This window comes from Fusarium mangiferae (genome assembly GCF_900044065.1).
Source record: "Fusarium mangiferae strain MRC7560 genome assembly, contig: FMAN_scaffold012, whole genome shotgun sequence".
NCBI lineage: Eukaryota > Fungi > Ascomycota > Sordariomycetes > Hypocreales > Nectriaceae > Fusarium > Fusarium mangiferae.
The window spans coordinates 401,296-427,245 of NW_024573932.1; the positions used below are offsets into that span (position 1 = coordinate 401,296).

The 25,950-nt window shown below is 47.1% G+C and overlaps 11 protein-coding genes across 11 annotated transcripts; 5 read left to right on the plus strand and 6 right to left on the minus strand.

Annotated features, from left to right (window-relative positions):
• Positions 1-659: 659 nt before the first annotated feature.
• FMAN_07892 (related to ribonucleases) lies at positions 660-1,550 on the plus strand (the record flags this gene model as incomplete). The annotated part of the gene is made up of 2 exons (XM_041821302.1): positions 660-861; positions 916-1,550. The coding sequence occupies 2 exons, from the start codon at positions 660-662 to the stop codon at positions 1,548-1,550; spliced, it is 837 nt and encodes a 278-aa protein (XP_041687095.1).
• A 727-nt stretch (positions 1,551-2,277) lies between these two features.
• FMAN_07893 (uncharacterized protein) lies at positions 2,278-2,819 on the plus strand (the record flags this gene model as incomplete). The annotated part of the gene is made up of 3 exons (XM_041821303.1): positions 2,278-2,395; positions 2,445-2,652; positions 2,702-2,819. 3 exons carry the CDS (start codon positions 2,278-2,280, stop codon positions 2,817-2,819), a joined length of 444 nt encoding a protein of 147 aa, XP_041687096.1.
• Positions 2,820-4,998: 2,179 nt separating this feature from the next.
• Positions 4,999-6,228, plus strand: FMAN_07894 (uncharacterized protein; the record flags this gene model as incomplete). Its single annotated transcript, XM_041821304.1, has 6 exons — positions 4,999-5,264; positions 5,316-5,338; positions 5,386-5,405; positions 5,461-5,846; positions 5,903-6,027; positions 6,080-6,228. The coding sequence occupies 6 exons, from the start codon at positions 4,999-5,001 to the stop codon at positions 6,226-6,228; spliced, it is 969 nt and encodes a 322-aa protein (XP_041687097.1).
• Positions 6,229-6,363: 135 nt separating this feature from the next.
• On the minus strand, positions 6,364-8,121 carry FMAN_07895 (putative cytochrome P450 monooxygenase (lovA); the record flags this gene model as incomplete). The annotated part of the gene is made up of 5 exons (XM_041821305.1): positions 6,364-6,803; positions 6,861-7,454; positions 7,517-7,585; positions 7,638-7,728; positions 7,783-8,121. The coding sequence occupies 5 exons, from the start codon at positions 8,119-8,121 to the stop codon at positions 6,364-6,366; spliced, it is 1,533 nt and encodes a 510-aa protein (XP_041687098.1).
• A 1,150-nt stretch (positions 8,122-9,271) lies between these two features.
• FMAN_07896 (uncharacterized protein) lies at positions 9,272-11,060 on the minus strand (the record flags this gene model as incomplete). Its single annotated transcript, XM_041821306.1, has 8 exons — positions 9,272-9,317; positions 9,373-9,422; positions 9,501-9,724; positions 9,776-9,977; positions 10,042-10,459; positions 10,519-10,651; positions 10,708-10,821; positions 10,892-11,060. 8 exons carry the CDS (start codon positions 11,058-11,060, stop codon positions 9,272-9,274), a joined length of 1,356 nt encoding a protein of 451 aa, XP_041687099.1.
• Positions 11,061-12,455: 1,395 nt separating this feature from the next.
• On the minus strand, positions 12,456-14,714 carry FMAN_07897 (uncharacterized protein; the record flags this gene model as incomplete). Its single annotated transcript, XM_041821307.1, has 5 exons — positions 12,456-12,486; positions 12,535-13,118; positions 13,193-13,596; positions 13,677-14,349; positions 14,397-14,714. The coding sequence occupies 5 exons, from the start codon at positions 14,712-14,714 to the stop codon at positions 12,456-12,458; spliced, it is 2,010 nt and encodes a 669-aa protein (XP_041687100.1).
• Positions 14,715-16,086: 1,372 nt separating this feature from the next.
• Positions 16,087-16,784, plus strand: FMAN_07898 (uncharacterized protein; the record flags this gene model as incomplete). Its single annotated transcript, XM_041821308.1, has 2 exons — positions 16,087-16,196; positions 16,250-16,784. 2 exons carry the CDS (start codon positions 16,087-16,089, stop codon positions 16,782-16,784), a joined length of 645 nt encoding a protein of 214 aa, XP_041687101.1.
• Positions 16,785-17,014: 230 nt separating this feature from the next.
• FMAN_07899 (uncharacterized protein) lies at positions 17,015-18,631 on the minus strand (the record flags this gene model as incomplete). The annotated part of the gene is made up of 4 exons (XM_041821309.1): positions 17,015-17,467; positions 17,516-17,921; positions 17,975-18,266; positions 18,316-18,631. The coding sequence occupies 4 exons, from the start codon at positions 18,629-18,631 to the stop codon at positions 17,015-17,017; spliced, it is 1,467 nt and encodes a 488-aa protein (XP_041687102.1).
• Positions 18,632-21,575: 2,944 nt separating this feature from the next.
• FMAN_07900 (uncharacterized protein) lies at positions 21,576-22,715 on the minus strand (the record flags this gene model as incomplete). The annotated part of the gene is made up of 1 exon (XM_041821310.1): positions 21,576-22,715. The coding sequence occupies one exon, from the start codon at positions 22,713-22,715 to the stop codon at positions 21,576-21,578; it is 1,140 nt and encodes a 379-aa protein (XP_041687103.1).
• A 560-nt stretch (positions 22,716-23,275) lies between these two features.
• Positions 23,276-23,935, plus strand: FMAN_07901 (uncharacterized protein; the record flags this gene model as incomplete). Its single annotated transcript, XM_041821311.1, has 1 exon — positions 23,276-23,935. The coding sequence occupies one exon, from the start codon at positions 23,276-23,278 to the stop codon at positions 23,933-23,935; it is 660 nt and encodes a 219-aa protein (XP_041687104.1).
• Positions 23,936-24,833: 898 nt separating this feature from the next.
• On the minus strand, positions 24,834-25,732 carry FMAN_07903 (uncharacterized protein; the record flags this gene model as incomplete). Its single annotated transcript, XM_041821313.1, has 2 exons — positions 24,834-25,527; positions 25,584-25,732. The coding sequence occupies 2 exons, from the start codon at positions 25,730-25,732 to the stop codon at positions 24,834-24,836; spliced, it is 843 nt and encodes a 280-aa protein (XP_041687105.1).
• Positions 25,733-25,950: the final 218 nt, after the last annotated feature.

A 25,950-nucleotide genomic window follows, 5' to 3' on the forward strand; every position in this document is an offset into this window, starting at 1 on the left:
CGTAAGCCCATGGCTGAGGAGCTTGGGCCAGAGGGATACATCATCACCCGTTCAACCACTGTAGCTGCAGTTATACGGACCGGTCCGCATTCCAGGCTTTCTGTTATCATGATGATGAGGAGAATTTGTGATCATTGTGGCTTCAACTGAAACCAAACGGGCTTGTAGGACCAAGAAAACCAAGATTTGAATGAAAACAAATAACGATATCAGTGCCTTGCATGAACGAAAAACCAAGAAATTCAAAAGTGAATTGGCGAGTTGGTATGGATCTGCAAGACTATCACTCGTTGTTTGTCCCGCATAGTCCGCATTTGGTATCGTGTCAGTTGACTCTCACAAACTCTACGTAGCCCCAAGACGAGGCTGAACGTTTTCGGACTGTAGCTGACGCGGTTGAGCTTTTGATTGGCGATTAGGATATTAAGTTTGCCGAGTGAGGCTTTGTATCAGCCCCAAAACCAACAGTTCTATGATGCTCAGTTACGGCCTACGATCGGGTGATTTTCCAAGCCGGAGTGTATACGGTAGAATTCGCTCATGTTGTGGTCAGAGGGGGTGCCAGTGAGAATTATAAAGTCAGGGGCCGTATCTTTGCAAAATCAAGTGTTTCAAAGTAACTCAAGTGAAGACTGCAGTACCTTGAGAAAGCAGCAAACATGTCTTCGTTTCAGATTCTGTCTCTTATCACGGCAGCTACTTCTGTTGTAGCACTCTCTGGGACACCAAATATCTACGCTGGTAGCCGCCGAGGCTCATGCTATGATGATGCTGCAGCTGAAGAGACCTGCTGCTATTCCTCACCTGCGAGGGTGGTTGAGACTCAAGTCTGGGATACACGACCAGTCACTGGGCCTTTAGGTGAGTCTCTGTCCCCAGTATAAGCAAATCAGCTGTGTCTAACTTCTTTTTCAGACTCCTGGACTGTTGGTGGACTCTGGCCAATCCACAATGACGGCTCCCTCCCTACCCACTGCGACACCAACCGCACATACACAAACATCACACAGATCCTCTACCATGCCGGCGCTGAAGATACCATCGACGATATGAACAAACTCTGGGAGTCACCTGATGGCGATAACGATGAGCTCTGGCAAGATCAATGGGTCAAGCATGGCACATGCTTCAGCACCTTGAGCCCGGAGTGCTTCAGCCACTATGAAGTCTCCGAAGAAGCAGCCCCTTACTTCCAAAAAGCCATGTCTCTCCACAAGAGGCTACCGACTTATGAGTGGCTTCGTAAAGACGGCATTATTCCTTCATACTCCATGTTTTATCGGCTCTCAGACATCCAAGATACACTTGAGGATCATCATGGCTCCCGCGTGTCACTCCGCTGCGCTGGACAAAGAATAAGGGAGATTGGGTACCACTTCAATGTTACAGGCACTCTACAAGATGGCGTCTTTACTGACTCTGGTGCTTTCGGCGATTTGGGAGATTGTCCAGAGCTGGTGCTGTATGAGCCAAAGGGTGAGACCAAGAAGGCAATCTTTAACTTTGAAACGTTTCATCCGCATACCGCTGCGGACGTGGAGGACCTTTAGCTTAGTTCATCAGAATACTTCACCCTAGCTTAGACAACATTTTAATAAATTACGTATGTGAATACATACTTTACTTGAAACTAATAGCCATCCAAATACCGTTTGCCAGTTCTCGGTTGTTCTTTTTGACGTGATCTGCCAAGGACATAGTCCAAGAAGACGGGCAACTTCTTGCCTTCGTCAAGACTTGTTCCGCCCAAAGGGCAGGCTTTGCAGTTGATCGAGTATATAGATATAAGTTAAATATGGGGCGCTTCATATCAGATTGACGGAATGTGGGCAATAAAGGCCAGCTCAGCTACTCAATCCAGAGCAAACATACCCCAGTTTACAATATCTCCGAAACATCACCGTCGGATTATCGGCCTGCTCAGTCAAATATCTCCACCAGTCACAACCTCAAAACCCGTTGTTTCACCCAAACAACGCTGACAGACCCAGATAATATCCATGCATGTTTTAAGACGCGTATAAATACGACAGCTGTCGTTGAGCTTGAGCCACTCTATCCTTGCTAGAATTGGCCAAGGGGCGAGCGCTCCACCAAGAGAATCATGGATATCTCCACTATGGCATGTTTCGAAAACACGTCTTCAATTTCTTTGAAACAAAGGAGAGAAAATGTCGTATATAAGGTCTTTGAATATCTTCTGGCTTCGGGCTTATCTTGACACCGCCAGACTATCAATCTCTTGTCGCCAAGACCTCGAATCTCAAATCATCCATCATGTATCCTCTCACTACACTAGCTTCAGTCCTTGCCATTGCAGGCGCTGTTACTGCTACTCTCGAGCCTGCACAGAGCAACACCGAGGGCAAATACCCCAAGAGCCCATCATGCTCTCGTACGTCAACCTCATCCCTGTTGAGATCCTAGACTAACGCTACAGCCAGCATCGAAGACCTCAAACGCCATCCAGGCCGCTGAGTGCGCCTACAACACCCGCGTCTCTGGCCAGCAGACCTTTGCCATCTTCAAGGTCGATCACCAGTATGATGCCAACAACGGCGCTCCTTACGGCACCTGTGAAGCTTATGAATGCGATGCTCCCACTTCCGACGAGCTCACTGCTGATGCGGATTACTGGACCTTTTTCTGGAAGTAAGTGTTGTAAAATAAATATTTATGGTGCAGATCTGACGATTAATAGCGACAATGGAGAGTCTTCTGGAGTTGGTACAACCTGTATCAAAGATCCCAACGACGGAACATGTGGCTGTGAGAACTCTGACGGTACTTTTGTGCATGGCGGAACGAACTGCAAATAGACTGTGAATCCCGAAGCAAGACTCACATCGCTAGGATGTTTGAAGTATCGTCTTGAACCGATAAAGAGTTCAGAAACATCTTAGTTTATACGCTGTCCATTAATAAATGATATATAAGCCTCTTTTCAGAATCTTTTATGGATACAAAGGCTCCAAGTGCGCACCGCTGCAGTGAATGGCCAGTGGACAAGGATGCGGAAGGCCAATGGTTCACTTGAGTGGGGGCCTAGTCCCTAATGTGGCATGTCTTTCGTAAAAGGAAAATATATTGCAAGACTCCGAATGTCATTTTTACATACACATAACAAACTCTAATGCTTCAAAGCATCGGGCTGTACGGCCTATCAACGTTGACAGTTTCAGCATTTGGACTAGCTTTAGGGTAGTTGAGTCAGACTGGGCACCATCGGCGAACAGCTACCTCGACATGGCATTCTTCTCGTCGAAATCAGCCTCATTGAAACCTGATCGTCGCACTTAACAGTTCTAAAACCAGCAGAGAAATGATCGATCTTTGCACAGACCCTTTCTTAAGCCTCCTGAACTAGCTAGTGTCGTGAGTGCCGTTTCATCTGCACCGGCTTCAATTAGAGGCCGATCACCCGGCCTGAATTTGCGGGGGAGTAAGTGATGGAACTAATTAGGTAGCTTCAGGGTCGTCTCAGGGTCGCCAATTGCGCTTGATGCCACGACTTGCAATTGCCACAGCTCTAGAAATGTTATAGGACTCGTTCAGAGCTCATTCGATCTCATTGAAATCCTTTCGCAAGGGTCACGCTGGAAATACTCTTCACCAAACCCAAGCCAAATTGAGCGGTGTCAGGCCATGAGGCGCTTCAACACTCAACCCTAACTAGTTCAGCCATCAGCCGCCAAAACCTGCATCTGCAGTCCAGCTGACATTTCAACTCTGGCCCCCCCAAATACTCGAGTCCATTAGTGTCGATTCCAGCACCAGGATAAGCGATAATTCGAGTGATCGCCTCAGGGGATAAAGTCGACTTCTCAGTTTGGGGTCATGGGTCTCGGCACGAGCCGCACTCGATTCGTCTCTATCCTGACTCAGCTACTGCGCAGCGCGGCAAAGCTGAAAGCAGTATCCTCATCGCAATGGAAGATCCCAATCTTTTGGTTGTGCTAACGGCAGCTGTGGCTTGACGATCCGGTTGCTAGCGGGGAGGGATTATCCTTAGGAAAGCGGGTGACGAACCGAGTCGTTGGGAGGACAGATGACCTGCGCCCACCATAACCCTAATTACGTTACTTTTCTTTTCTTTTCTTTTTCATGTGAATGTTGATAGGTGATATGCCCTAGGCGGTGAGAAGAGTGGCTTCGTAGGCGAAATGAAGATGCCACGATACGAGAGATGTCCTTGAAGAGAACGTATAGAGTTTGAGTGATGTCGACCGCTCGAATATGAGGGGTCAAAGAGGCTGGATTGCCACGAAATGAATCAATTCACTACAATGCAATTGGACGCACTCCAGACACTGCTCCCTCAAACTCTCCCTGCTTGACTCGTTCAAAAGTCTCAGCCTCACAACATCACCGCCGATCTGCAGCCACTCACGACCACCAATTGGTTGATGCGCAACCCTTTGATCGATGTGTCACTTACCAGCCAGCGCAGAACGTCACTTGGCACGCAGATCTTGTTACCCAATGTTCCAAGAAAAGCAGCGCATAGCAAAGCAAAGCCACAAGCACGACTCGGACTACAGTGCTGTACAGCACACGAGAGCACGGTTCTTAACGGCTGACGGCAGTGAAGACGCCTCTTTCGGTCTGGAATCTGCCGGGGCGCGGGGAAAGGTTGGAACTACTTTGGAGATTAGGGGCGAAAAGAGGCACTCTTAAGGTTCTCCCCATTGGCTGATGCTACAGTAGACGGTACTTGTTCGCACTCAGACATTGCTGATCGAGTTACGTCAATGATACATTATTGAGCCGACGTGCATGAAGAGGCTTCACTTAGCATCTCAACAACTCCCAATCATTAGCCCGCCGCTACATATCACCCTGCATGTGCCCTCGGCCAAGTCTTTGCTTTTCTCACCTCTAGTCCATGATGTCCTTCTGCTAATTTTTCCTTCTCCCTCTTATGCATCTCCAATTCCTCAAACCATGGAAAACAACACCCGAGATATCACGCCCAAATGATTTCCCATCTGACATGCCATGTTAACCCTCCTCTCTCCCCACTACAAGGCCCAGGAGGTTACAAGAGGTGACCTTGTCATCGCCTCGACGGCGTTCGGCTTCACGCTTGGTTTTGGATGGTTGACTGTCTTCAAGGCCATCAGGCAGACCTGGCAGGTGTATCAGCGCCATGGCCGGCGGGTGTTTCGAAATGCGTATATTATCATGGTCTGGGGGGAGTTGACGGTCTGTACGATCTTTATGGTTATCTGTATCTTGCATTTACTGGACGTTATACCCCCAAGGTGAGTTGTCGCATATTGGGCAATGAGAATGTTCACTGACACCAACTACAGCTTTGCATTTTATTTCACAATTCGTAAGTTGCCAGTCTCTTTAACATGAGTTTAACTGACCGCTTCTCAGTTACGACATGGGCTCTTCAGGTACGAATTTCAAAGACATGCGCGCGAACCGCCAAAACTAACGGTCTCCCGATAGGTCCAATTCCTTCTCCAAATCATCGTCAACCGATGCGGCATCCTCCTCACCAACAAAAAGAAAGCCTACCGCCTCAAGGTCCTCATCGGCACACTTATAACGGCCGTTAATATTTCCGTCTACTGCATATGGATTCCGGCGCGATTGCAAGTATCAGAACGATATATCCACATCAACGAATGGTGGGACCGATGCGAAAAGGTCATCTATCTCATTGTTGACGGCTGTCTGAATTTCTATTTTATCCACATCGTTCGCAAAAATCTTATTATTCACGGCCTTACGAAGTATAAGAGGTTGACGCATTTTAACATGTTTATCATTGGGTTTTCCTTGAGCATGGATGTTCTTATTATCGCCATGATGAGTTTACGAAATACCTTTGTGTATGCCCTTGACTCCAAGTCCCCGACTTACTTCTGAGCATGCTAACTGTTCACAGATACATGCAGTTTCATCCACTAGCATACACTGTAAAATTACACATCGAAATGTCCATGGCGGATCTCATAGGGAAGATCGCCCGCGACAAGCATTGCGGCATCATAGCCGACGGCACATTCTCGAGTAGGCTTAGCAACGGGACATATCATCTAGAAGATATTCAAGGTTTAGACAGCCAAACGAGACTGGCAGAACGAGGCGACAGAGGAAGTGTTTCGAAGCCCAGACGCATGTTTCGTTCTTATTCGCGGCGGACTGGGGAATATGACAGAGACGACTATCCAGAACCGTGTTGATAACGATATCCAACTAGCCAGAATATAAGAATACGTTGAACATAATTCTATACAAGACTCCTATTTTTGCAAAGAGCACTGGATGAAGATAAAGTAAGTCATTTGCCTTGATCGTTGTCTAATCATCCTAGTGAACAACAGCTCTGAATTTGCAACTCTCAACCTAATAAGTCTCGATAGAGTCAATATCCAACTCCTCATTCCTTCGTCTAATAAGCAGCTTAGCCTGGAGATCAGGCAAATAAGCCATTCCAAAACCTGACGGCTTAGGAACCACGCCATCCGCCAGCTTCCAATCATACTTCAAAAGCATATGACACAACGCGATCTTGATCTCATTCGCCGCAAAGAACCGCCCAGGGCACGCATGGTTCCCATGACCAAAGCCCAGGTGGTCAAAGCTAGTGCTGACAAGATGAGGGTGCTTGTCTTGCTCAGATGCCTCCCGCATTCGCAGGAAACGATAGCCATCGAATTTTGCAGCTTCTTCATAGTAATCGCCGTTCCACATGTGAGTCGTATCGCAGACAATCTTTTCTCCTTTCTTGATCACATCGCCATTTGGAAGAGTGATGTCTGCCATAGCCTGCCTTCGGAAGGAGCCTTGAAAAGTGGTTAGACGCAAGATGTAGATTGAAGAATGCTTGGTGATATACTTACCGAGTAAGACTGGTCGTAATCTCTGAGACTCTTTGATGACACTATCCATGAGCTTCAGATTGTAAAGGGCTGTCTTCTTGAGTCCCTCTGCAGTCAACACATTCGTGATCTCTTCGCGAAGAGGCTGGAATAAATCAGGATGCTGGGCAATGTTGAAAAGGGTTTCCATAAGCAAATCGGACGTTGTGTGGATAGCCACGAGTGATAATGAGATTTGTAGGAGTGCTGGGTCACGTGTGGAGCCTTCTTTCTTGTACCATTCAATCGAATCGTCGAAAGGCGAGGGCTTTCCCTGTGCTTTGGCCTTTGCTGAGATAACACTGCGATGCTCAAGATGAGGCTTTAGACATTGGATTGCTTCGTCCAATTTCTTGCGCAGCGTCCAGCATGACGGGAGGAACCAATGCACAAACGGTCGTGACCATCGAGGATACGTTCGCAGAATGTCGCCCGTCTTGAAGGACTGGACGGTATAGTCACCGCTGGCTCTGACCCATTCGTCGTCGCGGCAGAGGGTCTCCCCCATGAAGACTCGTGATGACATACGCGATACGATACGGACGATATCATTTTGAGGGTGCATTTCATGCCATTCTACAACGCGCGGCAAGATTAATCTATATTCGACACTCAAAGTATTTGTGGAGGCTACTTACCAGTGGAGTCTGTAAGAACTTGTCGAAAGGCCAGAGATGCCTCGTCAGAGAGCGGTGCCGTGAGCTTCGCTGAGCCAAAAGAGTCAGTATCTCATAGGCCAAAGATGAACAGGAAACTAACTTAAAGCTTTGGTCAGGTATTTGGTCACAACTTTCGAAATGCTTGGGTCAGAAACAAAAGGCTCAAATCCGGGCACATATGCGTGAGTGTCCTGTTGAAAGTCAGTAACTGTGATTATCGAGCCACTATGAGAAGTGAAACGTACATCTTGAGCTGGTATTGAAAAGTCCAGCTGCTTGTGGCTCTTCAGCGCATCGACAAACTCGGGTGGAATCACGATTACTTTTCCCCAGTCTGTGTAGGCTCTGTACGGCTGGTTCTTATATAAAGCTCTGCCATTTGTGAGAATATTCTTGCTGTCGACAATGAAGTCCTGAGTTACACGGTTGCTGGTAAGCTCGAGTGACTTTTTCGGATTCAAGACCGGGAACTTTGTAACATGGCCGAGTAAAGAGTATCTTATGAGGAAGAGAGTGAACAAAGTGACACCACAGAAGATGGCATACTGGGGATTGCCCAGAAGGAGATCCAGATAGGACGACATGAGAGATGATTGCTGAACTCTTGGACTGTCCTATCCTGAGCTTGATGAACAGATATTCCGCTCACGATGTGTAAATTATATACTTCGAGATCCGATATACGATCGACAGAACTGAATCTGTAGTAGCGTAGATGATCTGCAGTTAGTGCCGTCCGAAGGCCCGAAGCTCATATGACGGGGACCTTCATGGGCCCGACCCCGAGCATGTTCTCGACTACCGACGCATATCAAGTGGATATTTCGTAAAGACTTGGCGAAATTTCTCTGTGAAACAGACTCGCTCTGGTTGAATGACTCGCTTCAGTGGGTGATGTAACGGTATCGACGCGTCTGCATGCAATGCGGTGGAGAGGGGAGCATCTTGATCAGGACAGGTTATGTGCACGGGCATGGCCGTTGTGGACCCGTCGTATTCGTTTGGCGACGATCGACCATTCTGGAGCAGTTCACGAGTACTCACTGATTATATACGATAATTCAAGGTGCCTTGCTCTGCAAATAGTCCCGTTTTGGTTGGCTACCCAAGACTTGTCTCGGTTACAGCCTGCATCTGAGCGTCTATATCTGCAAGTCTCGCGGACTTCATGTACAACCCGAGCCATTCACAAATGCTGGTTCTGTGGATAATTGTTCGGGTTTTGAAACAGAAGAAGTCCGAGGTGTTGATGCCAGTCTCCTGACGCTTCGTGTTGTCAAGGTCTACCCAGTGACATGAAGCTTACGATATAGCTAAGCGAGAAATATTGAGATAATGGGAGAAGAACCGAACTACGCCAAGACCGGCAGTTGACTCAAAATTATCACAGGTTAGGTCCACAGTAGCAGCAAAACGATTCGGCCAGTTGATTTTTAAGAACGGCTAATCTACCCTCTGATACTGCTTATAGCCGGTGACTTCATACTGGATGAGGAGAATAGACACCGGCCTCTGTAACTTCACATGAAAAAGAAAACGAACTCTCAAATACCCCGCTCTGCAGTCCTGTGAACCCTGCCGAGTTGGTACCTCATTGCACCACTGTATCTATCATTAGCCTCCCAGTTCCTAACTCAACCTTTTGATTATCTCTGCCACGAGTTAGGGCTTTCTGAACAATCCGGCACCGAAGATTTGCCACGGATTGGCAAAGCTTGTTGATCAATATCTTTCTCATGATGAGTCTCGGGACCTTATTCTCATGGGATTCTTGGATCCCCTGCAGCGGGTAGAACATCTATTAGCACATTTCTTGCAAGGGTGATCCTACATACCACAGCTCATGACTCATTAGCCTGGCTTCTCGTTCTTGAAGACCACACAACTACGGCAGTGACTGCGTAGAGAGACTGTAGTTAAATTCAGCAGGCAGGCTGCGTAGACTTGAACCGTATATACTCACCCCGCATATGTAGTAAGGAACGCCTCCTACTAGAAACGGCAGATCTTCCTTGATGCTCCATTGATAGATCGGGTATAATACACCAATCCCCAGCAATGTTCCGGCACTCTCAATCGATGCCAAGGTCATCATGACAGTTCCAGCATCGGAGCTGCTGAAGCCACGCGACCCAAAGGCAATCAGGCTCACATCAGTTGCAACGCCGAGAGTATTTATCACAAGGGCTTAGAATTGGTCTCAGAAAGTGACATCTTTAGTTTCTTGGTACGACATACCTGCTGTGATGGAACGTAGAGAACCTGATAGGCCTATCATAAAGGCACCAATCGAGATAAATAAAACGCTGATTCGGGCGGCGTGAAGGTTGATACTGTTAGGATACGAGACCACCGGTGCAGAGTGCAGAACAATGCCCGGTAGGATGATGCCAAAGATGACAACGCTCATGACACTACGGAGAAGCCACAAACCCTCAGCCTACATGTAAAATCAAGGTAAGTAATCTTCCGCTTGAAATAGATATAGCACTTCGTATACATACCTCGGAAGGACTAACATCGTCTCTGTGCTGAATGTAGGTTTTGAAAAGTGGCCGAGTTGATTTGCAAATAGCCATGAGGAAAAAGACTTCTGGCAGAAATATGAGACTCGAAGTTCTGAGGAGAGACTTCTTGCCAAAGCATCTAGACAAATACTCTGTAACCGATATGCTGAGTCTCTTAGGCTCAGCGTCGCTTTGGTGGTTAGGCAGCAAGGAAGTGGACTCATCATGACTAGAATTATTGCTCTCACAAGCCGTAGACTTCAGTGAATCAACAATCCCAAAGCCTATGAGACAAAAGCTTCCAGACAGTATCCCGGGCAAGAAGTGACTGGAATCAGCAAGGATAGAGGCAAAGAATGGACCGAAAGATTGGGCCACGACTGAAACAGCTCCTGTGCAGTAGTAGCTTGCGAACCTGAGAAACCATTAGTATAAAAACATGACCATAGGGGTGTGAAGGATGAGGGGGCAGACCTGTAGTGAATGGGGGCCTGATCATGAAGTATGGCAAGTATGAGAAATGCCGAGGCATGAGATCCTCCACCGATGCATCTTACTAGAGGGCTTACGATGGCAACCAAGATAGGCCATTGATGTTCGTAACATACTATTACTATTATTAGTTTTGAGTTTGCGGGAATTGCCTGCTTGGTAACCGCATACAGCTCAACAATGTGACGAGACTGGCGACAAGAATACTCGTGGCGTTAAGATTCATGGCATGATGCTTAGACCTGGTGTTGAGAAAATAGCCAATCATAAATTGGCCTATAATATCTGTCCTTTATGTCAGTAAAGCCACATTTAGCTGGAAATATCGCTCGCTAAGCATGAAGCGCCAACTTACCGGATACGCCTTTGAGTACAAGAGCCGCAGTGCCTAGATTCCAACGGCCTGATTGGGTGTGAGCGTCATCGGCGAGAGCGGGGAGAAGACTGTCAGTGATGGAGTCGCCCAAGGTCATGAGACCCAAAAAGACCAACGCCAAGCAGGCGGATTTCGTATCAGACCGCATCATGTTTACAGGAGGGAGCTAGCGAGACGTGGAATCAATTGATCGCAAGGCATTCTTGCTTATTTACCGGGCGATAGCACTGATGTCAAAGAAAAGAGAGAAGAAGGAGGGAGATTTTATTGGGTAAAGACATCGGAAATGGGGAAGGCATATGAGGCCACCATTTCCCGGCAACGAGCGAACCAAAGGAGCTCGGGGAAGACAATGCCCAGAAGGATGTCACACCACAAGGATAACGGCTGCAGAGTGAACAATGCACCACGTTGTCCCATGTCACATTCAGATATGCAAGGGTGATGGAGGCAGACGAATCAGAGGGGCGAAGCCTATATCAGGCTGTGTTGGACTTCATACCTGCAGTTGAATTTCCGCAACCCAGTTCTTGATAACCTCCACCACGCAGCTTCAAAAAGGTCGGAAATACAATCGGAAAATATTAGAATATCTAGACTTTCTTACTTTCCGACGCTAAGAAGATACAACTCTAGACGGGCGAAGAGGATGAAGATGAATGGTGATATAATGGGAGTCGAGAAGCCCCCCCTTGCTGCTGTAAAAAAGAAATAATTCAAGTCATTTCTGAATCACCAACGCAACTGCACATACCTAACCGGTCAGAATACCGCCCTGTTACCTGATTTATCACAAAATGGGTGAGACAGCGGAATGTGTCAATAAAAAGGTCAGCGGCACGCACCCCCTTGTGTAGCCAGTCGTGCTGACCATTACAGCCTGATTCAAAGAGCTCAAAGGAGAATATCACACGCGTCGCGTTACACAGGTTGACGTTACTCTCGGAGCACGATACTCCAATCTCGATGTGGCTCCGACATCTCGATGACCCATACCCTTACAGCAGACGTGCAAACGCAAATGAGAGCATGCCAAAGGTGAAGCTGTGACAGGCTTTGTCTCACCATCCACCAACAGTCAGCTGAGGTACTGAGGTACTGAGGCCACCTTATGCGAAGAATGAAAGGACACGGCAGAGATTGTTAGCAAAGCAATTGCGTTGGGCTTGAGTTTATGGCAAAAAGATACCCAAGTCACGGAGTGCATAAACATTATATATGTCAGTGCCAGCAGCAAATTCTGCCTTGTCCCTGAGCTAAGATCGGTTACCCGCAGATCCGCCCGATAGTGTCGCAGCTTTACAGGGAACTTATGCGCAGGGGCGTAGGGCGTTTTGATGACAACGTATCATAGAGAGTGGCAAGGTTGGCGGATGTAGGAAATAATGAAGCGCAGCAATAGACTTTTCAGCACTGGCAATAAATGTTCATATATAGTTTGATAGTGGAGATATTCACAAACTAAAAATAGGATATGGTCTAACCCAAAATTAATCTCTTGGTGTAGTGGTAGTTCAAGCTCTCAACATCATCCCTTCGGAACTCATTTGGGGAGTCCAGTTCCCTCCTGTAGTCTGTTATCAGATTAGCACCCATCATTTCAGGTCCCCGGGGTAGTTTACTTACTGGACTGGTGATTCTGTAGGTCTTTCTGTATGCCCTCAATCAGTGATCGAGCATGCAAACTCTTACCCAGGAGTCCTTGATTTGAAGATTTTGTCCAGTCTATGGCAAATGGCGCATGCCCATTCGTCACAATACGGAAATATGTAGTCAACGTATCTGCGATATGTTTGTTCTGGCCGTAGTAGTCACACGGGTCCCTTCTCAAAGGCCAACGAGTCCCCCCTTCGCGGTTCTTCTCGTACTCCCAGGCGTGCATGTTCCATGAGTCTTTCTCGAGACTATGTAAGAGTATGAAAGTTGTTAAGAATATGGCGCACCAGTACGTGCTTCGTTCACGGCTGAGGATCATGTCTTGAAGTTGTTCAAGTATCTCTCGCTCTAGTTCATCCATTCGCATCTCAAAGGCCCTGTCAAGTTGTTGGTTGACAAGTCGTGGGAGTAGTGTCTTCCCAAACCAGCATCCTGGGATATCTAGTGAGTACATGCCGATCTCTGAGGCACCATTCACTATAGTCCAAGGATACTTGAAAAATACAGCCTGCATCGCCCAGAAGCGTAACGCAAGCCGTACCAAGCCGATCTACATTTTGAGTTAGTATAGGCTATCCACTCCAGAGTCCCTGAAGCAGTGTTACTCTCAACTTAGTCACGTACCCCTTCTATACTCGGTGATTCTTGAAGTCCTGCACATTGTGTCGTAGCAAACATAAGGATATGACTTGCCAGTCTATTCCTGTCCATTGCCTGTCTTCCTTCATCCAGTGCTAGATCGAATGCGAGACTATCGCAATAAGCATCGATCTTCTCCGGTCTCAGAGTACCATCCTCGAGAGAAAATGCCGTACTTTCAGCCCGCGGAGTAATCATGCCAGCTTCAGTCCCACGGAATAGAACGTGAGTGAGAGCAACGTGGCTGAAAGGGACGTATGGCTTTAACCTCACTTGCATTGCCGGTGTAAACCCGTTTGATATTTCAATGGTTACTGTCTTATAGCTTTCTACCGGGAGCCATTGATCGATGTTATCGAGTAAAGATTGGATCCGTGTTTGGTACAAGCCTATATCATCTTAGCACTGAACCTTCTGATAAACTTGATGACTGACTATGAAGTAGAGTTCGTGACCCTTTGAAGTCTGCGGGAACACAGAGCTCCCGGTACATAGATGACGCACAAGGCTGGCAAACTGTGGCCTTCCCATAGCACTTTGGCACTTGTAAGTTCTCTCCTATGCTTCGAGTGTTTCTCACCCACCTTTTTCTTCTGAATTTTGCAACGGGCACAGCTATCCCGTTCACTTGGTCTTCCTCGCCTAGCTCGCTTACCAGATGGCTTGGCCCTATTACCTTGCAGCAAGCGATCAGCTTGACTCACGGAACGCTTTGACGGAGGTTTGAGGCTTCTCTGGGGCCAAGAATCGTTGTGCTGTACTGGAGGAATCCCGAGTCTTTGTCCCACATGCCCAAGGTCTCTAGAGGCAGGACTAGCTGTAATAGTGCGTGTGCTTCCAGTCGCAGAAGATTCAACGGAATTTCCATCGGACCACGGCTCTTGGAAGGATGGACTGTTAGTAGGGAGAGTAATCGTTGCAGAGGAGGGACTTGGAATGGGCGCCTGCCATAGTGAAAAGGGACCATCATCATAGATGGCATTTCCGAAGTCTGGAACTTCCAGAGTCTGAACATCTTCGATACCAGGAGGCTGTTCATTCTGGAAGAACGCATCCAAGTCTGCCATATATGGGACATGGTGGTTCATAGAGCCGGCATTTTCAGAAAAGAAGAGTGAAGCTTCAGCGGCAGAAACAAAATTCTGGCAAATTATTAGTTCTATATTAACTAGGTCTAAGTGACACCTACATTGGACGTGTAAAAGTCTTGGGTCCCCTGCGCTATCAAGCTGCCTGTGAACCCGTCAAGCTTGGACCTTGCGAGACTCTGAATGGCTTCCCAGGCAAGGCTCTTGTCAATACCAGCGCCTCCATGTCTTGCTACAATCGATGCAACAGCTTCTTCAACGGCGCTGCCTAATTCAGCGGCGAAGCGGACATGGCCTCGGCGGGAATCGCCATTCGCGTGGCTGAATGGTTTAGTTCCATCGCGTACGTCACTCGCAGTGCGAGTATCCCCACCGGGACCGGAGATTATACTAGAGTTGGGTGAATAGTGATGTGACATGGCTAATCGATGGCAAGTGTGAATGAGAAAGTTGTGTGACGGTTAGACCAAGTCTAAGAAACTGCCTGTGAACGCTTCACACATGTCTTATTTTTGGTAGCACTGACTGTAGTCACAGAGTCCTCAGTGGTTTCCTGTAACATTTCTTTTTTCCATGTGATGCTCCTCAAGCGATTGACCGCCGAGAGACAGTGGAGGCGTGACAGTGTCAGGGTGGACGACCTACGGAGGCTGCTCACTTGCAGAACATGATCGAAACGGAGCACATCCTCCATTTGGTTGAGATTAAGGACATGTATGTCTCAAGACGGCTTATTGCATGTGATATGGCTGTTGCACATTGAATACGTTGGTAGCTGCAAGATGCCAGAATAAGCAATATGCTGTCTTGGTGTGTTACACAAGCCAGGATGAATCACATCACCTTTCCCAAGTGCCAGACCGGTTTTGAGGACCAAAGAAGGCCTGGAAAATTGGAGGCTCCTGTCTTATATCTGTTTTATTTAAGGTTTGAGCTCATCAATGCTAAAACGCCCCAGCAAGAGGACTATATCATGCGGAAAATGACAAACATCTAGACCCCAAACAATAATGATGCCGGCGTGCATATGTTGCCCGCTCCGAAACGAGGCTGTGCAAAGCCACTCAGCAAACGCTGACGTGGGCACATTTTCTGAAGTCGGTGTACAGGGGACGTTGCATGGATCAGCCTGGATTCAGGATAAATGGCTTGCCCATCCCTCCATCAGTATTTTGTACATGTATCCGCTAGCCCGAGTACCTCATCCTAAGTGAAGAAAATACTTAGGTCAATTTAGTGGGTATTTACAGGCCTTTAGGTCATCTTATTCTGGTACTTTAGTTCAACCTCGGAATCTTTCGTGCTCCCCGAGGATAAGATACATGCACCATACATAAATTGGTCTCAGAGCCCCATGACCCGAGGTAAAGCGGTCAAGTCACCTCCATCTCTGGCCACTTTCCTGGTCCCGGATATAATACATTCTCTAACTTGAGGCTCCGCATGGAGCTTGATGTCATACAAGTCATGGGTAGGGTAGGCCTCAAGTAAGGCATCGGATATAACTGATGGATATGAGTGGTTGGGTTACAGCATATAACCTGCAAGTTATTGATCAATGGTGGGGTCATTCTAAGAGTTGGATGGGCAAGTTCTGATGTACGTGAGATACAATGGATGCGATGAAGTTCAGGCTGAGAGCCTCATAGGATGGGGCCATAAAATATGATGTATCGAGGCCCTCGTTCTAACGCTATCGGAGAGTCTCGACATTAGCTAAACCGAATCAACTGCCAACTTCAGGGTTCCCAATAGTTCCAACGTTTTCTATTTGCACAATACCTTACCAACATGTGGCACATTGACGTATTCAACAGCTTGTCCACGCTGGGCGATTCCAACAAACTTCTTAGTGAACGTTTGGCCAAGCTTGGAGACAGAGCTGACCTGGCAGAACTGAGGTGAGGCCCTCCAGTTGACGTTTGACAGACCGCCTTTCTCATGATCAATGCAGAGATATCTTTCAACAGTTTGAGGTCACTGACACGGTTGGCCTTGCCCTTCTTCACAAACACTTCTCCATTGAAGAAGGTGAACGTGTTGTGGAATTTGGCCATGTTTCAACCCCATGGCCAGTTCCCCCAGATGGTAAAATGGCTGGAGGCTATCTAGTCCCACGGTCCTGGCGCTTTTGGGATGATATGCTGGAGCCATACGAGTTTGGCTTCAATCATCCTGGCCAAGAGGAGTACAAGGACGTCCCCTTGCCTTCTGGGTTTGTGGAAAGACTTCGTGCCTTTTTGGATGAGACAAATCTCTTGGATGTCTTGGGTATCTGTATCATTGGTGAAGATGAAATTGTTGGCCGCATCGAGAAGAATCGAGGTCGTGTCAACTTCACTGTACCTGCCTCGAGGCCTGAGGACCTAAGCGTTGATCTCACCCCGACCCACAGTCCCTCTGTATGGTCGTTCGATTGCAAGAGTGGTCTGAACGATTCCACAATCAAACTTGCACGGGCTTGCTGGGTCTGTCCAAAGCACGTATAACCGTGCTATGAGACGTATGAGTTTAGCTAGTTCGGGTAGCCAGAACATATCCAATCGAACGCGATATGATCCTCAATTCAGTTAAGAGGTGTTTGATGCTCATATAGAAATGTCTTGACACTTGTAACCTTTTGGTGTTATGTATCCGCTTTCCCCCTCACTATATCAGATTTTCGATGCAAGCCATACAAGGAGTCCAAGTACGAGGAAATACGATAGCTGATGCAACGTTAGCTCGCCACGACGTGGTTAAATGCTGACATGGGGTAACTCACTGCTGAAACCAAGAAAGGAAGCCCAATGTTGTAGTTGATGCCTAAAGAATAGGCAGCTCCCATGATGGGCATACCAATGAGGCTACCAATCGTCCCAGTCATCGAGATACCCGCGAATAACCGCCCTGAAAAGGCATTCTGCACATTAGAGGCAAGGAAGGATCGCAACGTGACGGTCATGCTTGATCCCAAGACCGATAGTGCAAATCCAAAAGCAACTGTCGCAAGGTTTGGTGCGGCTGCGACAATGAGAGTGCCCAATGTACAGCAAAAAGCACCAGATGCAGAGAGTGTAAGATCTCTGTTTGCACTTGGTAAACTCTTGTCTATCCAAGAAGTTGCAAGCGGCAAGATAACGAAGTATAGAAGGGACGACATGATTGCGCGTAGTGAGAACAGAAGTCCAGCCTGTGACAAAGTCAATTAACAGCATCGTTGTTAGGTGACCGAGCATACCCGGGCCATGGTCTCTCCAAAGTGTAAAGACACCCACGGGATCAAATAGTTCGTGGAGTCTCTTGCTGCCTGGAAGAAAAAGAAGCAGATAAAACATATACTGAGCATGACGGCTCGTGAGGGGAGCAGTTCTCCAGCAGTGTGCTCTAAATCAGTCTCTTCGCGATTCAAAGTGCTGTCGACACTGAGAAGTGACTCGGTTTCATCTTCTGATGACCCAACACCCTGCATATCGCTCACTGTATTCTCACGAATATAGCTCGTTGGAAAGAACATCAAAGAGAAGACCACGAGTGCGAGAGCAAACGGAATCCCGAGGTGAATGGTCATCGTCATTGCGCCAATGATTGGCCCGAGGAGGTCCGCAATCCCTGATATCGCCTCCATGATCGAGAACGCCGCTGTTCTATGACGGTCATGTCAGTTCTGGGGTTAGGAATGATGAGAATTGAGGCATGCCTTTGTTCCGGCTTGACACTGTCGCTAATGGCAGCGAAAACAAGCGTGCCAGTCACCCATGGTCCTCCTCCTAAGAGAACGAATACTGGTGAGAGATAGAAGCCCCAGAGCGGAAGGTTTTGTTGCGATCCTATCCAGATGAGTAGACTTACTTCAAGTGCATAAAGGGACGCCATACCTACTATTGCTATGCATCCCCAGTAGAAGATGGTACTGGTGGTGTTCAGCATAAAAGCAATCCGAAGGCCGCCTTTGTCCCCGAGGAGGCCCATGGGGACTTGCATCATCGTCGCTTTGCACCGTTAGTCGTTGTCTTGGAGGGCTATTGTGATTTTGCATACCAGCCAATGTCGACAGTGTTGACAGCACAGTTATCACGAATGCGAAATGCACTTGTACCTCGTTGCTCCTGCAAAACTCATCTGTTGGCTCTCCATTAAGAAGTTGTTTGTCCTTCTCAAAATGGTGCCGACAGACGGCTATCTCTAGAAGCATGGGCGAAGGGGCAGCAAGGATCGCACAACCGAGCTCCACGAGAAACAACAGAAGCGTGCAGAGCCAAAAGTTTATGGGATATTGTCGAAAGCCCCTCACGTATTCTATCGTCGAGATCGGTAGCGTACGCTTGCGGAGATGATATCCAGGTTTAATAGGCATTTTGTGATGATGGAACCTTGTCCTGGCGTGGCTGGCATTAAACGTTCGATTGTCGCGGTGAAGGTGATGGAGACAATTTTGTTGTAGGGCTTTGAGGGCGGGCCGCCCTTTAAAACATCTTACCTGCATGATAAGAGGAGTCACATCTATTATAAGAAGCTGGCGAATCACGCCGGAGTAGTAATCTGAAACATGTGCATGTGCATATGCATTCAGGCTGTAGTAGGCACGGATACATTGTCATCCAGGACTCCAGGCTGTAAGCAACAAGGTAGGATTGCGCGATGGGCTCTACAATTGTCATTCCCAATGATGTATGCAATATCCTGTCTACCTTTGGTGGCCCTTTAATATATGTCCAAAGACGCCCCTTTACCGCGATGGTAGGTCAAAGGTGACAGTGAAGTCCTTATATGACAAGACGTCATAAAGCGAATCAATTACGAATCCGAGCATTGTACATCACAGTGGTGTTAGTGAATCATGATAGTGAGTATTCAATCGCGGCAATCTGGGTATACAAGTTATTTTATCACCCTTGATATTCTACCGCACTAGGCTGAAGTAATATTCCTGATAGAAATGCAATAGTCTTTTAGGTTCTGTCTACTAACTGACGTCCAACAACGACTCTCTCCCGCGATGGTACCTGTAGATACTGAATTTTCGAAACAAGATAAACACATCACACATTACCCAAGGAATGGGAAGGGGAAGGGAAGGAACCGAGGAACGCAACAAGCTAGACCTGCTCTGAATAACCCCGTCGAACTGTAGGAATTGAAAAGGATGCACTTGCTCGTTTTGATAGGCATCAATATACCTAGGTACTTACCATCGTTCTCGCCGGTCCGCCTCTTCTTTTTCCTTTTCCCGTCTTTAGAGATATCACTATTACCCCTTCGTATTTATTGCTGTTCTTTACCTTTATGTGCTAAAGCCGCTTTCAACCTCTCAACCGTATCACAGAAACATCATCATGAAGAAAGTGTATGTCTATCTTGAACTCCTCCCGGCTCTGATTCAGGCATCCTCACCACTCTGATTCACAGATCACCACTTTGATTCACTATGCTAACTTGTATCCCTAGTTTATTCTACGAATTCAAATTCTCTTTCCGGGGCCAACAGCCCGACGACCCCAAAGCCCACCTCAACCGCCCGTCAAATTCTCCCCTTCCCAATGATGCGTCTCCTCCACCATGAGTCTCCTACCACCGGTAAGGGGCAGGCCAACAATGCCACGGCACATCCCCAGGAACTACACGGCCCTCCGTAAGTCCAGCTTTTCAATGAGGCCTCATTTAAAGTTTGATCTAAAGAGATGCTAACTGCCCTGCTTGTTTAGAACTACGGGGATGACTGCCGCCTATAAGGTTAACCTTTAGGCTATAAATATAGGTAATAAATAAGAATATAGTATTTTTTTCCTTAATATAAGCTTTTATCTAAAAGCTTTTATAATAACTATTATATCTCACTATAAGCCTTAAGGTATTATAAAAAGAAGAGATTAAAAGGTATATAAAGAGATATAACCTTAGGTTTATATCTCTATATATATATTATAATATAACTCTATAAATAGTATATTTACAGTAAACTAAACTATTATCAGTAAGGACTATATAAGCCAGGAGGCTTAAGTATATATCCACAGACTCCCCATCATATACCCTGCTTGTTTAGTATCTCAGTGGGAGCACCCTCAGGAATCGCCGTTCACCGCTCCTGGTAGCGGGAGTCGCGAGGAGGAATAGAATGCGGCAATCCACACATGTTGTGTTGGGGCGGTGGCAATGATCGGGGCAGTGCTGATGGGCACCTGATATATGGTGATTATCCAAGCGGTGAAGGTGTTTAATACATCTTTATAAACATCAATGTAACAGCGTCATGACACACCATTCTATTATTCGTTTGTGACTTAACCTTCTTCCCTTGCTTAAGTAAAATAAAGACTAAGTAAACTTAGAGTATCTTGGTACCTTACACCAGTTTGTTCTGGCCCCCTGATTTAACGTGAGAGGTTTTATTCCCAACCTGCATGACTGCTACATACAGAATGGTAAGCCGAGCAACAACAGCACTAACAAAAATAGCAGGAGTCTACAATCTCAAATTGTACCATCAAATCCTCACGCCGAAACCCATTGCTCTCTTGGATAGAGCACATAATGACAAGCAATCCGGTGCTCTCCACCATATGCACCACAAAATGCCAATAAAAGGCAGATATGATCGCTATAGACGTACATTACCAATCCGTCTTAAATTTCCTTTATCCTTTCACTGCCAAGTCCATAGCTGGTATATTGGTTATATAGCTTGGACCCAGTAACGACCAACAAATGGGATCCAGGTATTCTAACAAGCCACAGAAGTGTTAATAATAAAGTCTCTGGCCAGACTAAAGTCTTGATAATCTTAATTAATAAGGTTACACTTAGGCTATAGCATCTTAAGTAAGTGCGCAAAAGAGAGCTTTTATCTACAAGTTGAAGCCTTTAGCAGGTAAAATGAAGCTATAGTCATTTAAATAGAATTCGTCTAACTAAGAATATTCCTCCCGTGAAATGATAACTGATGCTGAGATAACAAATAGTAGTATCAAGAGTAGTTTCAATAAAGGCTAGTCTGCAATAAATGTAAACGCAGCTTTTAGAGTGCTCATTAATTAGAGTAGGATCTAAGTCCGGAGCTCTGGGTTGCGGAGTAAGGGAGACGTCAATAAAAGCTTACATACAGTCCAGCTCATCGGCCCCGCTGGTATATTGATATTGACTAGACGAAAGACCTAAGCTTAATTGTGCTCCTATGCTCTATTTGATTGGGAAAACGAGGACCAAAGGAATCATCATCACAAAGATCACAACTTGATGATCCGGAATTTGTTATAAATTGGCCTGATAGTTCAGATGTATATTGATTTCAAGTTTCTTCTTCAAGAGTTATGTCTTGGAATCAACATTCCAGTCGGGTTTTGTTTTCTCTCTTTCTCAGCCTTCATCGAAACCACAGCAGTCTTTTGCTTTTGAGTCTGGTGATCGGCTTCCGGCACTGGAATGGAACCTTGAATTGTGTTGATATGTGTAGAATCACCAACTCTCAGATGACGCTCAAACTCAATTTCTACAAGCCACGGATACTGCGTGAGTCCCTTGCTTCCCACAAGTGCCGCATTGACGAACAGGGTCTCCCTAGGAGCCAGTTGCTCTTCATCGCCCTGGCAATAACTGGCGACACAATATCTTTGAGACTCATATCGCTCCAATCTGTCTAGTCGAGCTTTACTGTCTTCCGGAGACTCCCAATTAGTCCCCTGCAAGCGCGGCAGACTCTCGACAATCCGCGACTTGCCATTGTCGATGTCGCTGAAATGGGGTGGATTTTCTGATATCTGGGGTCGCCAAGAAACGACCTTTGCACCCCAACCGCTGTGGACATGCCCGAAACAGTGAATTCGGGGCTGTGATTTTGCAATGGCAGAGAACAGCTGAGGGCAACCGATTCGTTGCCTTTCTGGCGCCATATCCATTAGGCCATGTGGTGGGCCATGTGTCACCACAATGTCGATCCCTTTTGGAATAGCAAATTCGTGGGTCCCATTGTACTGAAAGCCCCAATCCGCGCTGCCGGATGTTGTAGGAGTATATGGGCTGGCATAAACTTTCATCGAGGCGCCATTCTGAAGACGAATCTCATGCGTTCCTTCGTTGAGGAATATGATACCATGGCCTGCTTCCATGAGCAGCCTCCTAGCCTCACCATAGTCTCCGTATTCATGTTTGATGCTTTTCTTGAGGTCCTGTTGTGCTGCTCTGCTTGCTTCTGCAATCTTATTTCTGAAGACCCCGTCGTCAAGAGAGAAGTCATGATTTCCCGCAATAACAATCTTGGTGGGAGCATCTATTTCCCTGAGAAGTTGAATCGCTTCTCGGAAGTCTTCAAGCTTAGAATCTTCCGTGAGATCACCGCAATGAATGACAAGGTCGACTGGTGTGAGGGGTTTCTTATCCTCCACGAAGCGCAATCCATGAGTATCTGACAAGATAAGAATCCTTGTCTTGATGAGAGAGAACATCTTTCAGATCTGCTTTTGTAAGGTAGCGAGATTTTGGGAGAGAGTAAGATATCAAATAGTGAGTATGGGGAATGCAATGGGTACAGATATGCGGTCAGGCTGACACACAAGAATATATGTTTGGTGGAGGAATTTTCTTTTAGTGTTTTGAGTATTCCAAAGGATGATTGGATATCAGGTTATACTTCCCAGAATCATTTTCAGCCATGAGCCTAATTCCGAAACTTTACAGGTAGAACTCACCTCATGACTACCAAAATAGGGAAATAAAGTTGTTTGAGGCGCCAATGATCATCCAAAGCTAGCACGTGCAAGGCTGACCATATTAGCCAAAGAAAGCATGTCATAGGGAACGTACCATACTAAGTTCCGTGTACAATATAAGCTCTCTCAACTGGAAATGATAGTGCCGTGCAAATACTTCGACAAAGTCTATGCTGAAAGTTGACTGACCCTGTGTATATAAGAGCATGAAATAGTCTTCTTTCCACTATATGAGCCTCTTCCCTTTTTATCGCCAGAGACTCCTTTTCACAAGAAGCGAACCTACAGCAGACAATATGGGTCTTTTAGACTTCATAAACCGAGCCTTTTATCCCCCAGTCCCTCCAGAAGGCGAAGATTCTTCACCCACGAGTCCTGCATCAACTTACACCAACGCAGACGTCACTGACGCACCTATCGCTCAAAATCCTCCCCCTCCATACCAAGAAATCACAGCACCCAAAGTATGGAAGGTCGAAATGACGTTTGGATCTGACCCCAACTTGTTGAGGCAGGAGCGCCCGGTAGTGCAAATGGACACAGGCTGGGAAGCCTACCTCGAACTTTCCACAACAGATATTGTCGGCTTGATGAGAGAAGGGCTGTACGTGTCTCAGGACAATGTCATTGTGCAGGAGAATTGCTTGACGATGCGCCCGGACCCACAGAAATACCAGACGCACTGCTATGACCGTCATTTTGCTCTTTCTGGTCCAGGTTGGGAAGGGAAGCTGGTGGTCTCGACACTGGGACTCCCTGTTGCATCAAACTTCCGTGTCAAGCATCTCTCAGCGGACAAAGTATATCGCTGTGAGGCCCGGGATTTATCTAAGGAGGGAAGTCGGGTATATAACTTCTGGCTAGATGGTGAGGAAAACGCAAATTACATTTTGGACGACACTCCTTTGGAAGGCTTGTGGCCATGGCCTCGTGATGAAGACATCACTCAAAATTGAAAGGGGAAGGAAACAAGACGGACCCGAGGAAGTCGAGATCCTTGAACAGCTCGCATACCTCAGGTATTGTGGTTGAACTTGCTCAAGTTCATCAAAGAGTTACGGGCGGTTCTTTCCCACTCAGATAGACAAGTTTCAGTATAACTTATTTCGTCTCGCCAGTCTCTTTTCCTTTTCCTTTCCTTTTCTTTTCTTTTCAAGGACATCAAAATGCCAGATTCGTAAGTACTCGCTATCTATTTGTGATTCACAGACACTTTCCACCCTGATTCAAACTTGCATACTCTACATCCCGATTCACAGACCATTCAAGTCCTGGTTAAGAGCGTTGCTCAGGGGTGTGATTCAATAACGCTAACCTATTCACAGAACGCTTGTAAATATTGAAGTGTCTGTGACCCCGGGGTCACTACCACTGCCACAGCTCCTTCGGCGCCTCACCAGCTCGCCCACCAACACTCCCCAGCCCACAGAGCGACCTCTCACCTCCACCCCCAAGCCAGGTTCCCAAGAGACTGTCGCACAGTCCAGTACCGCGATGACATCCCGGAAAACGAAGACCGATCCGTAAGTAAGGCCCGTCCTCTTCATACATGCTCAAACTGATCAAAACGCCCACAGAAGCCCATCGGTGTTGTCATGGGATGCCATATATGCTCAAGCTAATCAAGACGCCCAAAGAGACCCGCCTATGCTTCCAAGGGATGCTGTCATCACAATGCCCGACAGGGAAACTTCTGGGGTAGATGAAGGCGAGGTGAGGCCGTGGATTGGGAAGGTCAATATCACCATGGGCGAGGCTGGGTGCGGCGTCCTGAACGGGCTGTGGTGGTTGGTCCTGGTGGTGATCCTGGGGTTCATAACTGTTGCTGTGATCCACGCCTTGTAATAAACATAATTACAACAACTCCCATTCTGCTTCGACCCAGGGCCTTCCTCGCGTCTCCTTTGCCAGTGGAGACATTGACATCCAAGTCGATAGGTCCCCTGCTACCTGCACTATATCATTCTGATTACCTATCCCATCAGTAGAGTGATGGATCTTGCCCTCGCCCATCAAGAATCGTAAGTATCGCTCTGGCGTCGGCGATGGCTTCGCTAGGACATTAGCCTTATAGGTTTCAAGCGGCACACTCGTCACTTGGATACGGCCAGCCCCGTTCTCTTCCATGATCTCTGCTATCTCAGTCATAGACTTGCTATCACCGCTGAGGTGTACCTCTGGAGGTATATTGCCGACTGGGTGGCTTGCGAGTATGGCGAGCGCTTTGCCAACGTCATACATACTCGTGTACGAAGTCTTCTGCGCGGGATCGCCAACGGCCTCGTATCTGCCACCTTTTGTATCGAAGCCAAACCACGGACCGATTGAGTCCTCGAGGAATAAGCCAGCATAGACGCGGCATATGCTTATGTTGGGGATGAGCTCTGATGCAAGCTGGAAATGGGCCTTCTTAGCGTCCCATTCTTCGTGTGAAAAGTCGTGCACATAATGATCGACACCAAACTCAGAAGGAAAATAGAGCTTAACGCCGGAACCAGGGATGGCGCGCAGAAGGGTCTCTTTGAAGTGATGACCACTGGGGCCTACACTGTATTTAAGAAAGAGATGTCAGGCGTTGTCACAATCAATCTGAGGTAAACGTACGTGTTGATCAGGACATCGACCCCAGCTAGTGCCTCTTGCAAGTTGTCCTCGGTATACAGACGCAATGATGCGCCGTGTTTTACGAGATTCTCGGCCTTGGGTGAACGGGAGCGTGCTAGGACTATGATGTCATGGAACCTAACGTGCATGATAAGCGAGTGCTCCAGACAAGCGAGTGCTCCAAAAATCCCTCAACCTACACTATCACTTTTCAATCAGATATTTCTCAACAATCCAATATGCCAGAGTCTCCAAATGAAGCTAAGATTATTCTTGCCCTTCAGGCCCTCCAGAATGACCCAAAATTAAGTCTTAGAAAGGCCGCAGCTATATATCATGTTGACCGCTTTGCCTTAAGTCGCCGCCA